This window comes from Schistocerca cancellata, chromosome 9 (assembly GCF_023864275.1).
Source record: "Schistocerca cancellata isolate TAMUIC-IGC-003103 chromosome 9, iqSchCanc2.1, whole genome shotgun sequence".
Lineage (NCBI taxonomy): Eukaryota > Metazoa > Arthropoda > Insecta > Orthoptera > Acrididae > Schistocerca > Schistocerca cancellata.
This window is the reverse complement of record NC_064634.1, coordinates 255,738,402-255,753,193: the sequence shown is the minus strand read 5'-3', so window position 1 is coordinate 255,753,193 and position 14,792 is coordinate 255,738,402. Positions and strand designations below refer to the sequence as shown.

Sequence of the window (14,792 nt, the reverse complement as noted above, 5' to 3'; positions counted from 1 at the left end):
GTGGAATAGGAGAGGTGGTACGAGCAGATTTTAAGTACTATTTTAAAAGAAATTCACTATACTTAGAACAAAAGACCATGAATTTCAATATTAATCATACAACTTTCTGAAGTCTCTTGTAATTTAGGCAATGCATTCTTCACTTTTACCACAAAACATGATGGTTTAATCAACCTCTATAAATGTAATTAAAGTTTGCAATGAATCCAATCATCAAAAGCTTTCGTAACCTTAAAATTCTTTTTGTAAAGCTTCACAGTGAACTTAAAAAAATACAACACATTAAAAAATTCAAAAGAACAAGAATCACTTGAAAGATAAGCAATGAAATCTCAAAGTGAAGCCAATCTTGTTGACATTAAATGGTAGTAAGGCGGCTTTAACCAGAAGTAGCATTAACGCTAGGCCGAGCACCCTGCTCACATCACTCATACAAACCATCTCAATGACTGCCAGTTGGGCCTTATGTCAATTTAATCGAACAAATTTCAGCACACAGCAGTAGCACCTGCAACATAAAAGCACTTAAATAATCTTTTAATGGCTCAAAATTGTTTAAATGGCTCTGAGCACTATGCGCCTTAACTTCTGGGGTCATCAGTCGTCTAATCTTTTAATGCTTAGATCCATCAGAGCTTGGAATAAACTTATGATGACAGCACTTATTTTCAAGGGAAGAATTGAAGTCGTCAAAAATGTTTATTTACCAGTAAGAAAAGGAGGCCAGAATTAAGTATAATGATCAATTTTATAGCTAGAAACACCTTGTCTGTTACCAGGTTTATTAATCAGTTGCACCAAATTGCTATAGCAATTACAAATCCAAAATCAGCAGTAACCAACGCCAGAGACTACCGTTTACGAACCACACTGAAACGGATTAATTCACAAATTTGAACAACAGTTACCAAATAACTAATTTAAATATTGTTGAATGTCAGCAAAGTATCTTGGTGCCCTGTCCTCTTAAAAATATTAATGAATCATCATTCCTTAGGCTTACTAAGCGAACATCAAAACTGTCACTTAACAGAAAGCAATCTACGTCAGGTATCGAGGATGGCGTCCTCGCCCAGATTTTATATAGCACGTTTATTCAGAACAAGGTAATTGCTTACCAATAATCAATATCTCACTGTGTCTCTCGTCACTAATGCAGTAATTCTACTCCCTTAGACATCAGCACACTTAACTGCCCACCAAAATCTGGTCACGTTTCACTCGCTATAAGTAGTAACTTGTTCCACAAGCTGCATCTCGAGCAATGTCCTCAGTGGCACAAACAGCAATTGCATTGGCCGAGAACTGTGATCCACTCTTGGAGAGTACTTCGTTCCGCCTGCCGGAACTCAACACCGGCACATACAATCGCGAGTTCACACAGGACACAACACACAGCCCTGCAGCATACTGTTAACTCCTACGTGGCTCCAACTCTGCTCTCATCAGGGAAGCGCGTTCGAATCGCGCCACGTCCACCCCATGGCCTGCACCCTGTGGATCCCTCTAAGAAACTGTTTTCACTATTTCCCCTAGCACCACCGTACTCGGCCATTTAGTTAACTGCGCCAAAGCTCCTCTAGCGATCAGAATCCTGAAACTAGTGTGAGGTGTAAAAAGACAGTTACAGCCATTGGAGTGAAGTCAACCGTAGCACAGTTCAAAACCACCTCATCGTCAAATAATACATAAAACTAAATGCAACTTATGTCCACAGGCTGAGGCTGTGTCAGCTGCAGCATACAGCTGCTCATGGATGGACGCGAGTGAGCGTTTCAAGCGTGCCATGAGAATACTCGTCAGCCGCGCACAGAAGCCACTGGTTCTGATGGCTGGATACCTGTACCCCATCAACAGGGAGGCGTTTCTCACAGTAAGTGTCTAGGCTTGATGGCCTGCAGTTACTATGTAGATTGCAGAAAATGATTGGGGGTTTGACTCTGGAGGGCTGGGGTGTCACTGTCAGTTACTACTTCCCTGTCCCAACCAGAATAAAATTGTCTGTCACCAATACTCATTAACAGCCAGAGCTGCCTAAGATTTTAATAATAGGTAATAACTATAAATTCCAGAATATTTTAGTATAGTAGTTAATTATAATAATAACTTGTTTACATTGCTTTAGCAAAACTTACAATAAATTACGATTCAAAGAAGTGTAGTTTTGAAAAGCATTCATCTGATAATTGGTGAATTACCCATGTATCTCGTAAAACTATGATACTGTTATAATAACAAAGAATTCTCACAACCTTGACAAGGACACAATTTACACGTCATGGAACTGAAGTGAGCACTCATCATTATCACCACTTAGCACTACGACCGTTAACACAGGTTTACAGATTAAGCTCTGCGAGAGTATAAGTGGTGAAAATGCAGTTTCTTTCAGCTGTTTCGAACAACTATGTTAGAGAAGTCAGTCACACAGTAGCATTTTCTTAGAGGAGAGTTTAACATTTGAGTTTTTGTCTTATTCAATTTCCTTTCGTTTGGTGATTGTACCAGATGGTTATAATTAAACTGTCGCTGTCCGAATGCTGTACACATCACAGGACGCTGAAACATCGTAGGTATGTTCATTAATCGGCGCGCTTACGGAATGTTCTGGAAAAATAACAGTCCCATTTAACGCTATCCAGTGAAAATACAGCGCTGTAAGCTGTCACAGTGTGGTGTGGATGCAGGAAAAGGGAAGGAACGATCTAACACATGATAACGTTCGTTCTGTAAAGTTTATTAAGATATGGTAAAAAGTTCCAACATGTGTTCAATATGGTCTCCTGACTCAGCAACATGCTATATCGATAACACGGCAATGTCGTCAATTGCTCTCAGCATATGCGATGAAATAGGAACAATATGTCGTTCTGTGGGGTCCTTCAGATCAGGAAAAGCCCGGATACATCCTGATAAACACGATCTTTAGGATGTCCCTCAATCAGAAGTCACATGGATTTAGGTCGGCCAGTCTGAAAGGTCACACAACTTGCAGTTGCCTGAAGATGATGGGATCATTACCGAAGGTAATACGGAGAAAACTTTTCACCTCCAAAGCGACATGTAGTGTCACCCTGTTGTGCATGAAAGCATTGTGTGGACACAGTTGCTGAAAGCGCATGTTGCACAAAGAGATCCATGTAACGTGCATGTGTCACTGTACACCCAACAGGTCGACAAGGTGTCATCTTCTAGATGAAAAACTGGGTAAGAGCATGGGTGCTTGTGAAACCACTCCACAAACTCAAATAAATTGACTGCAGTGGATGTTCCTTCTCAATATATGGAGGTGCAGAGCCTCATATGCCACAGTTCTATGCATTTACAGCACTGTGCAGAGCAAAATGTGACTTGTCCAGCCATAGAACATTCCCCAGCCACATTTAATCCATTTGCACGTCTGACAAAAAAGTCGAAACGCAAAGTCGCTGTGTTGTACCCTATCTTAGGGTTTCATTGGTGCACATGTTGAACCTAGTATCGACAGAGTGGAAAATGTGCCACAAATTTTTTGTGTCTTAACCAGAGGATGACAATTCCTGTAACACAGGTCGACCACTGGCTATAGAATTTGAGGCATGTGTTGCAAGGTCAGTTATAGCTGCACCACACTTACTATCAACTGTCATGGGAATATCACCTCCTTCTCCCTGCTGCATAATCTGAGTATTAGTGTAAAGTTCATTCTGGCGCAATTTGTTTCTGAAGGGGGCTAACATAGCATACATTCTGAGGCGAATCTAGTGGTCTGTTAATTGATTTATGACCGCCTGGATGTTGATTTATGAACCCTGGCAATGACTGGTTCTTCTGAGAAATTCAAACCAAACCTCCTTCCCCTCCTCCTTTCATTCCTCTTCATTCGCCTCAGGGAAATGCTTAACACTAACCTCCCATTTGCTGATGCAAGCACACTATTGATATCGAATTATTTGACTAAATAATGAAATTGGTCAATTAATTAATCCATTCACCCCTGGGAAATTTCCCAGCTCTGCCATTTCCCATTGCATCCCTCCCCTCCACCATACGCTAGATGGGGGGGGGGGAAGTATTCAGTTTTATGTGGAGAGGAAGAACCTCCTGACAGGGAATTAAAATGTGTCAGTAATATGTTGCTGCATATGCAGGGGACAAAGCTCCTCCGACATTGCAAATAACTCTTTGCAGGACCACCTCTCTTAAGACACCATCTCAGATCCCACTGGTGGATACTGGTGCTGATGGTCATAATCCTTATTGCATTGATCCCACAGCCCGTTGGTTCCCTGGATATATTTAGTCAGCTTTGATTGATCAGTTGCTTATTTGGTGGGAAATATCTCAAAAGACTGAACGACTTTGTGGAATGTTGCAATTATTGGGCGAAAAACTCGTTATATATCTGAGGTCTTGTATGCAGAGATGACTGACTACACAAGCAGCTTCCTCCACCACCACAACCTATATCCATAAAAAGAACGTCAAATCGCATCTTCATAACGACCACAAGGCAGATGTCCTGGGTACTGCAGCTGTGCTGGCCATCCCCTATTGTCCTGTGCATGCAGGTCAGCAGAGAGGCTTACACATAGGGCTGTCCCGTATGGTGCACAGACTGGAATCACCCCAGTCCCCAAACAATGCGTCAGTTGATGGCAACTCACTGCACTACTGTTTGAACGGGTATTAGGTAGCGGGAAGCACTAACTTTCTGCTGCCAAAAACATTAGATGTGATGTTCCGCTGTGACTGCAGTGCTACACATTGACAGTGAGTATAATACAGCACAAAAAAAAACCATCGCCCATTAAGACATAAACATTGTACTAAGATTGTGAAAATCCGTGACTAACGACCACAAATAGACCCAATGTAACATGCATCTGCTAACAGCTATGAGCACATGCACGGCACTAGAAAAATAATTCCCTTATAGCACTTTGCTGGGACTGTTGCAACATTGCGCTGCTTCCCAGTGAGTCCAGAAGCCTCATGCCTAGTTGTGTGGGTAACTAGTGAGCAGTCCCAGTTCTCCAAGCAGTGGTGGTGGAAACTACTAACTCACGAGCACATCATAAAGAGTGACATGGCCCATCACCATGTGTGTAGACAGACGAAATCAGAACAATCAAATTCATTTCAAAAACACACGCCATGTATTGGGGGTTTTGTAATTAGAAATGTTTGAGAACAGAAGCACCCTCCTCCAAACGTTGCCCATAACCTATACGATCACAAAAACTGTCAACTGCAAACTGGGCAATTTGCAGTTCACCCATATAGAGGGCACCTTTTGCACCGCCACATAGTCAGTACAGTGACCGTCGAGCAAAAGTTCGTGTCCTTTGATACCTGGGAAACCATCTCCATTATCTCTCAAGTGCTTACTTCAAGTTTGTGTGTGTACTGACATGTCCAAACATGCAGAAGGAGTTGTCATCCATCCTCGGAATATTGTGTTTCTATTGGCTAATGCTGGGGACAGAGGAAGCACTCACAATTGTGATATAAAAATGGTGGGAAATACATCAGTTGCGCTACCCTATCAAATTAATTATTTAACAATTTACAGGAGTGAAACAAATCACTTAAAACACATACTGTCGCCCTATGTTGATCCTTCTTCATAGTAAAAAAGATTTTCTACGTTTGAGAATCACTCACGAACATTAGGTCTTTGACCTAACTGCAAAACTGTTTACCAATATAATGTGAGGTGGATATAGATAAGATTGCGGATATAGATAAGATTGGAGATACTGGCAGTGATTAAATAAAGAAAATGAAGCAGTGCTTATTGATACTTATTTGAATTTCCTGTCGTGAGATCCTTCCTCTTCAGTGCAGAATCTTTCTCCCACCAGTTTCCAGGTATTGGCGAGGAGGAGTGAAGTTGGGGTGGGGATTGGAGGACTGGGGTTTCCCAGAGGTGAAAGGGTTAATTAATCGATCCGTTTAATGAAGTAGTCAATTAGTTTCATACAAATAGTATGCTAGTATTGGCGAGGGGGAGGAGGGTTGGGGATTTCTCACAGGGACCTGGAGGGAAAGGGACAGGGAGAGGCATTGGGGGTTTCTCGGAAGGGTGACCTGTCCTCAGGGGTTACAAATCAACTCCCAGGCGGACATAAATCAATTAACAGAGCAGTAGGTTTGCCCCTGAATATATGCTTGCCCCTCAATATACACAACCCACTCAAAGAAAATGTGGTAGAACGAACTTCCTTCTGCTACTAAACTAATTCACCTGTTTCTTTAAATTTAATTAAGTTTATTCTGTAGCCCATTTACTGAGAAGTGTCCTATTAGGAATTGGTTTTGTCTGCGGTGGTTCCACAATGTAGCACTGCAATTGCTGCCATTTTGATAAAACATCTTGGTCAACAACGCATAGCCTTTCTTCTCAATAGCCATTGCGTCTCTAATCAACAGTCATATGATGAAATGAATCAACATATATCATCAAACAATATACAGCACACTTACAACAAAAAAGAAACTGCCTACAACGGCGTATTTACATCTGCCAGCAGAAAGTAGAACTATTATTTTTTCATGATATGTCATGATAAACATAACTGCCAAGTTTTTGTATCCTGGGATGTATACAGTCAACTCTGCAGCACTTGTAAGACGGTCACCAGTTATAACCATCTGGTACCTTTGGGCTCAAGAGTCTTGTGGAATTCGTTTTTGACCGCATGTCCTGCCATCCTGTCAATATGAGCATTTTCCTGGCTTGCATGTTCTCTGAAGGCTTTCAGGCTACAACCCTATTCATGTGGACGTGCTCTCAGGCAAGAAATTAAAAAGTATTTCGAGTCAAATATGGTTCGTACATCTATAATTACTCGTGATTTACGAGGCTATTACTTTATTCTGTGCTAGGTAGGTGAGAAATCTGGAAATTGATACATGTAAAAATACGTTCATCTAGTTTATAGAATTAGTAATATGTCACAAAGATGACAGAAATTATTGTAACAAAATTGTTAATTTACCACTACAGACCTTCATCAATCATCTGTATAATGTTACAGACTAACACTATTTTTGTTGAGTTATGATAATTTTAGATAGTCCCTTCAACTTATTCTTCCTGAAACGTCTGCAGGTATTAAAATCAGTTTCGATAACGGATAAATAGTTGCATCATGTGCAGGATACGCCAGTTAGGCTCTTCATAATTGGGGTAATTTATCAAAACTAGTATGATAATGAAATGACACCAAAGACAGAATCTGGAAGCTCACATAGACTAAAAATATTCGATGCCAAGTCTTGATAACAAGTGAGGAAGCGCAGTTTGTTCATATCTACAAATTAGCATAGGTAAGCGTCTACCTTAATTTAATCTTGCCATGTATGTCAAGTGAGACATTTATTGTTCTTCAGTCACACTTCCACGATTACAATTGACAAGATGGGGTACTCAATCCCTAATCAGTTGCATGTCTGTACGCTACGTCAGTTTCTTTACAGAGCTCCAATGCTTCCTTTTTTCATGGTAACGCAATAAAAACAATTCCGTAGAGCGCAAAAGTTCGCTAGCGTACCATCGCTAATAACTCTACTTAACGGAAAACTGTGAGCAGAAGACATCATTTATTATTTGTTGTATCACATGACAAAAAAGTTGTTTCTTAATTGAGCGTAGCTTTAATTATTCGCTAGTTACACCGCATTTTATGCTCAGGCCCGTCTTGTGATCAAAAACATGCTGACACCGGAAAAAACATACGTTTTTCATATTAGGTGCATTGTGCCACTACCTACTGCCAGGTAATCCATATCAGCGACCTCAGCAGTCCTTAGACATCGTGAGAGAGCAGAATGGGGTGGTCCGCGGAACTCACGGACTTAGAACGTGGCCAGATGATTGGGTGTCACTTGTGTCATGAATCTGTAAGCGAGATTTTCACACTCCTAAACATTCCTCGGTCATCTGTTTCCGATGTGATAGTGAAGTGGGAACATGAATTGACACGTACAGCACAAAAGCGTACAGGCCGACCTAGTCCGTTGACTGACAGAGACCGCCGACATTTGAAGAAGTTCGTAATATGAAAGAGGCAGATATCTATCCAGACATCACACAAGAATTCCAAACCGCATCTGGATCTGCTGCAAGTCCAAGTACTATGATAGTTAGGTGGGAGGTGAGAAAACTTCGATTTCATGGTCGAACGGCTGCTCATAAATCACACATCACACCGGTAAATGCCAAACGACGCCTCGTTCGGTGTAAGGAGCGTAAACATTGGACGACTGAACAGTGAAAAACGGTTTGTGAAGTGACGAATCACAATACAGAATGTTGGGATTCGATGGCAGGTTGTGAGTATGGCGAATGCCTGGTGAAAGTCATCTGCCAGCGAGTATTGTGCCAACAGTAAAATTCCGAGGTGTTGGTGTTATGATGTGATCGTGTTTTTCATGGAGAGCGCTTGCACCCCTTGTTGTTTTGTGTGGCACTATCACATCACAGGCCTACATTGATGTTTGAAGCACCTTCTTGCTCCCCACTGTTGAAGAGCAATTCGGGGATGGCGATTGCGTCTTTCGGCACGTCGAGCACCTGTTCATACTGCACGGTCTGCGGCGGAGTGGTTACACGACAAAACATCCCTGTAATGAACTGGCCTGCACTGAGCCCTGACCTGAATCATACAAAACACCTTTGGGATGTTTTGGAACGCCGACTTCGTGCCAGGCCTCACCGATCGAAATCGATACCTCTCCTCATTGCAGCACTCCGTGAAGAATGGGCTGCCATTCCCCAAGAAACCTTCCAGCACCTGACTGAACGTAAGCCTGCGAGAGTGGAAGCTGTCATCAAGGGTGAGGGTGGGTCAATACCATATTGAATTCCAGCATTACCGATGGAGAGCGCCACGAACCTGTAAGTCATTTTCAGCCAGGTGCCCGGATACTTTTGATCACATAGTGTAAGACATAAACGGTACAAGATACGCTTGACGTGTTGTCCAGGAAGTTAAAGAGTTTTTGGCGTAGCAGTGAGTTGGAGTCCCCACTACATTCCACTTCATTCGACATTGATTACTGAATGAATGATTTCACGACCTAATGTAAGGTCGATCTATTCACATTCAATAAACACTATTTGATAGGACACCTTTATTTTATTTCTATGCATTTAATATCCTAGGCTAATATCGGCTTCGAGTTATGGACGAGGGGAGAGAGTAGGCAAGGATGCACTGAATTCCTACATGGCCGACCTTGCGGCGTATTACGAACAGAAAGGAATACATAGCTATCAAGGAACTTCCAGACGCGTGGGCAGGGAAATACAGCAGCAAGTTTCTCAAGTGAAGGCCCAGAAATCCTGTACGATAACCCCTTCGCTGCAAGAATGGGCCCTCATTTTTCTGGGCGAGGGAGAGACACATAGGAGATGTATAGCTTCTTTAAAGGGAGGAGGCGCTCTTTTTGGACAGAATATTATGAAAGATGATGGAACTAATATTATACAGCACTAAAGGTACTGATAGAAAAACACGTAGTAAGATAAATAGTTACTCCCCATTGAATCAAAGCTACAACTAGGAGCATCTTCTGGTTCCCAGGGAGACACCATTGGGACCAGGCAGTCGACAGAAACCTATGTGAGCACTCTAAGAAAACAACGAAGTTGCTGAAAAGATATTGTAAAGTTAATTACAAGAACTACAGAAAATCTACCATACTCTCCATGTTCTATTACACTGATTGTAGCATCATCGTCAGTAAATCATTCCAGCAGCTAGTGTAACGCCGTCCCTTGGTGTTAGAGATGGCAACGCTGCTTCGCAGCTCGACTCATGCCTTACATAAATCGCCAAGATAGCTCCTCTTGACTGTATGTTCCTGATAGTAGCTTGAAGTTCTGAGAGGCACTGGACCTCTTAAAAGATCTCTTGACACGATACGTTTCCCTCTTTTTCTCTTGTTCAGCTGTGTTATGAAGAGAGGGGATTGTGGTCATCGTGCTGTTTTGGAACTAAAAGCAGGAGGGTCTTGGAGAACCTGAGTAGTTCAATGAATGGAGGTCCATTAGCAAGCATTTCATTTCACTGCATACACGGTTGCCTTCACATACCATCACAGACAAAAGTCTAATTAATGTAAATCCTGGAAACATTGCGGTCACTCATTAGACTGTTCATTCCATGCAGAAGAACATGTAATCCTTCTTCACTTTCACTCAGCATAGCAACGTCATCAGTGAATCGTTTCATTGATATCCTTTTACCTTGAATTTTAATTCCACTCCCCTAACTTTCTTTAATTTCGGTCATTGCTTCTTTGGTGTACAGATTGGACAGTAAGGGCGACAGACTAAATCTATGTCTTACACCATTTTTAATCCGAGCACTTATTATTCTGTGTTGCCTCTCGTACATGTCGTTTATTGCCGGTCTCTCCTATAGCTTCCCCTATTTTGCTCAGAATTTCGAACATCTTGCACTATTTTACGTTGCCGAATACTTTTTGCAGGTCGACGTAACCTATGAACGTGTCATGATTTTTCTTTAGTCATACTTCAATTATCAATCGCAATGTCACAATTGTCTCTCTTGTGCCCTTACCTTTCCTAAAGCCAAACTGATCGTGTCTAACATAACCTCAATATTCTTTTCCATTCTTCTGTATATTATTCTCGTAAGAATCTTTCATAAATGGGCTATTAAACTGATTGGGTGATAGTTCTTACACTTGTCAGGTCTTGCAGTCTTCGTAATTTTGTTGGATGATATTTTTCCGAACGTCATATGATATAGTTTCTTCACACCAACGTGAATAGTCGTTTTGTTGTCATTTCTGCAACGATTTTAGAAATTCTGTTCGAATGTTATCTATCCCTTCTGCCATATTTCATCTTAAGTCTTCCAAACGTCCCTTGAATTCTAATAGTCGATCTCCTATCTCTTCTAAATTGACTCCTGTTTCTTCTTCTACCATATCAGAGAAATCTTCCCCCACTTTGGGACCTTCAATATACTTGTTCCACCTACCCACTCTCTCCTCTGTATTTAAGAATGAAATTGCAGTTGCACTCTTAATATTGCCATCCTCGGTTTTAATTCGTATTTCTGTATCCCTGAATTCCCCTGAACATTTTTGTATGTCTTTGTTTCATTCACGGAAGTATTTCTTCGTTTACCCATGGTTTCTTTGCAGTTACCTTCTGTTTACCTATAATTTAGATTCCTACTTCTGTGTTTGCCCTTTTTAGATATGTCCATTCTTTGTCAACTGTACTGCTTCCTTGATTATCCTTTATTGCTGTATTTACAGTCTTAAAGAACTTCAACCGTATCTCGTCATCCATTAGTACTTCTGTATCCCACTTCTAGCGTATTGATTCTTCCTGACTAATCTCTTAAACTTCTGCCTACTCTTCATCACTACTACATTGTGATATGAGTCTACATCTGCTCCTGAGTACGCCTTAAATCCAGAATCTGATTTCGGAATCTCTGTCTGAAGATGGTGTAATTTAATTGAAATCTTTACGTATCACCCCTTTTTTTTAAGTATACCATCCCTTCTTGTGATTCTTGAACAAAGTATTTGCTATTATTAGCTGAAATTTATTACAGAACTCAGTTAGCCTTTCTCCTCTCCCATTCCTTGTCCCAAGCCCATATTTTCCTGTAATCTTTTCTTCTACTCCTTCACCTAGAACTGCATTCCAGTCCCCCATGCGTATTAGGCTTTCGTCTCCCTTTGCGTACTGATAAATCTTTCAATACCCTCATATACTTTCTGTCTCTTTATCTTCAGCTTGCGATGTTGAAACGTATACCTCAGCAATTGCTGCTGGTGTTGGTTTGCTGCCGATTCTGATGAGAACTGCCCTCTCGCTAAAATGTTCACATTTACTCACTCTGCCTCCTACCTTCCTGTTCATAACAAACCCTGCTGCTGTTGATATTACTCTATACTTATCTAACCAGAAATCCTTTTCTTGTAACCATTTCACTTCAGTGAACCCTTCTATACCTAGATTGAGCCTTTGTATTTCCCTTTTTAGGTTTTCTAGCTTCCCTGCCACGTTCAGGTTTCTGACATTCCACACCCCGTCTCGTAGAACATTAGAACATTAGCCTTTCTTTTGTTATTCAGTCTGTTTCTCATGATCTTCTACCCTTTGCCAGTCCTCCCCCCCCCCCCCCCCCCCCGGACTCCGAATGGGGAAATATTCAATTACAGGCCATATGCCCTGTGGATACATATTATGTCATTAACGTAGTAGTTTGCATTGCCCTCTGCATCCTTCTGACGTTGATCATTGCAGTTTCTTCAACTGTTAGGGACAGATTCCCACCCCTAGGACAAGAGATTGTCCTGAAGCGCTGCCCGCTCCTCAGCCATGTTTGAGAAGACCGTTGACTGAATAAGGACAACATCTTATAGCGGAAGTCGTCGGCCGCCGATGCTGACTATGAATCAAAGTTTAAGCGGTGTCGGGTTTTGAATCCGGGATGGAGAACGCTTTTAGTACTGACCAAAGATGGTAACCCTAAACAACGGGGCTCTCTGACGCCAGAACAGCCGTTAATGTAGCACCATTTGCTGCCGTTTTCGATAGTTGTTTTTGCAGTTTGTCTACGCCAGTCCTACTTTCACGGAATGATGAGTTAAGTTGACCATTGTATAGCAAGTAACGGATAGCCTGTGTGGAAGGCAGTGGTTGAAAACCTCTGTTATAACACAGTTACTTGTCGCTCCTGATGTGAGGGTGACCTTAATGCATTTACCCTGCATTAACGCCGTCAGCTTTCAAGTCACCTATAAGGAAGAAATATCTGTGATTCGAGAATGAATAAAACTGAGCTCGAATAAAAGGCTTTCTCATCTAAGTGAAAATATTTGAAATTTCATATGAACAACTTTTCAATGGAAAATATTTTTGTACAGTACCCACAGCTTGCCCTTTTAAGTGAGAATAGGCAGTTTGTGAATGCATACTTATGACATTACAAAATGCACAGATATTTTTAATATTATTTACTTTGTTTCTATTTTAGTAAACCATTTACTTATGTATCCTTCCTGAGACATTGTTAATTTACTCATATATTCAAAATCAAGAAATAATATCTATGATTTAGGTTTTTATGTTGAAGTTAACATTATTACCTACAAAATATCATATCTAAATAGGACTATACCGAAGTGAGTATCAAATTATGAATGTACTATTCTTGTACCAATAAATTAAGGTACACTTAACTCACGTTATTGTAATCATGATACACAAAAATGAAGTGGAAAAAAATAAGAACATACTGCTCACCAATGAAAGTTATAAGTTTACTTTATAACACTGCATGAGTGTAAGACCTTGAAATTAATCAAAGAAAGGGAAAATACTGTTTCTTCAACATTATGCTCACTGAATCACTTTATAGTTGAGCGTTCTGATATTTTCTAGTTTTCTTCATAATATCTCAAGATATACTATGATACAGTAATTTATCTTATCATAGATATGGAGGTTAAAAGGAAATTTAAATGAAATGAATACAAATAATCCACGAGGTAATATATTAGTCTGTTAACATAGTTCCATTAAATTCTAGACATTTCTCAGTGATAAATGGATTTATATTATAAAGTGTCTACAATAAAAATAAATTTTATATTCGAGTAAGTAAATTCAACCTATAAAGAATTAAAATAGAAATGCTGTTTCCTTTGTCCTTTCTGATCACACCATAACTTCAATTATTTGCATTGTTATTTATGAACTTTCATTTCTCTTTCAGCTTGTAAATGCGTCTTACTCCTACTACGCACTTTTGAGTCAAATGAACAAACGCTAGAGTCCAAACAGACTTGAGTACGCCAGTCTCAGAGAATGTGGGCACAATAAATCATTCATGACTCGGTCAGATCATTTTTACGAGATTTACATGTAATACATAGTAACAATCCAGGAAAAAATCCGTAAGTTATAACATTAGCTAGAAAGTATTGCTCTTTTTATGTTGGTTCTGGATTTCAAACCAAATAGTTTTCTGTATTGTCAGCTACAATTAAAATTACCCAGTCTTTAAGCACAAAGCAGTTAGAAATCAGAATTTGTGCTTTACTGGCCTTTATGTTTCTATGTTTAAAATTGACATGCTGAATGTGAAAACAGACAGCAGTTGCAAATGAACTGCCACATTTGAAGTTGAGATTACTTCTGTTGGGTGTGAAATGAGTTTGTTTGATCCGCCCTACAGAGAAAGACAATTTGGCTTCCTCATTTTTTGTAGTACGTTCTTCAAAATTTTTTGCCATTGTTAACTAGCCTTTTATGTGCTACATACTACAACTAGAAACATAATACTGCATTTCTCAGACAAAAGTAAATTATCTTGTCTGGTTCCATCAGAATAATTTTGCCCCATGAAAGAGATTTAATACTGTATAGAAAGAAGGTCAGCATCAGTTGTAATATCATGTGTATTTTATTGCAGACCTAGATTTCATATACATTGCAGGAGTCATCAGTAGGTCATAGGCAGTGATGTAGATTCGGCATAGCTATAAAACATGTATTATGATGTAACCCTGGTATATACAAACATCTGCTGAAATCTAGCTCTATAAAATAATATGGATGACAGTATAACCAATTCTGACCTTCAACCTGTCCTGGAAACATAAATTAGGTATATTGTGTGACTAGTTGTTCACCATTTATACTGCCAGCGCATTTACCTGTTCTGAATTTTAAGACATTTTCATTACTTCAATAATAATGTTTGAATAAAGCTACAAAGCTTTACCAAAGACAATAAAATGATGTT

General features: G+C 40.2%; 1 protein-coding gene across 1 annotated transcript in view; it reads left to right on the top strand.

Annotated features, from left to right (window-relative positions):
* Nucleotides 1–13,859, top strand: part of LOC126101331 (odorant receptor Or2-like) — a 70,616-nt gene extending 56,757 nt beyond the window's left edge. The window contains exons 4-5 of the mRNA XM_049912003.1: nt 1,718–1,873; nt 13,761–13,859. Of these exons, the coding sequence (XP_049767960.1) occupies nt 1,718–1,873; nt 13,761–13,817 (213 nt within the window). The 3' untranslated portion in view covers nt 13,818–13,859. The remainder of the gene's footprint in view (nt 1–1,717; nt 1,874–13,760) is intronic.
* Nucleotides 13,860–14,792: the final 933 nt, after the last annotated feature.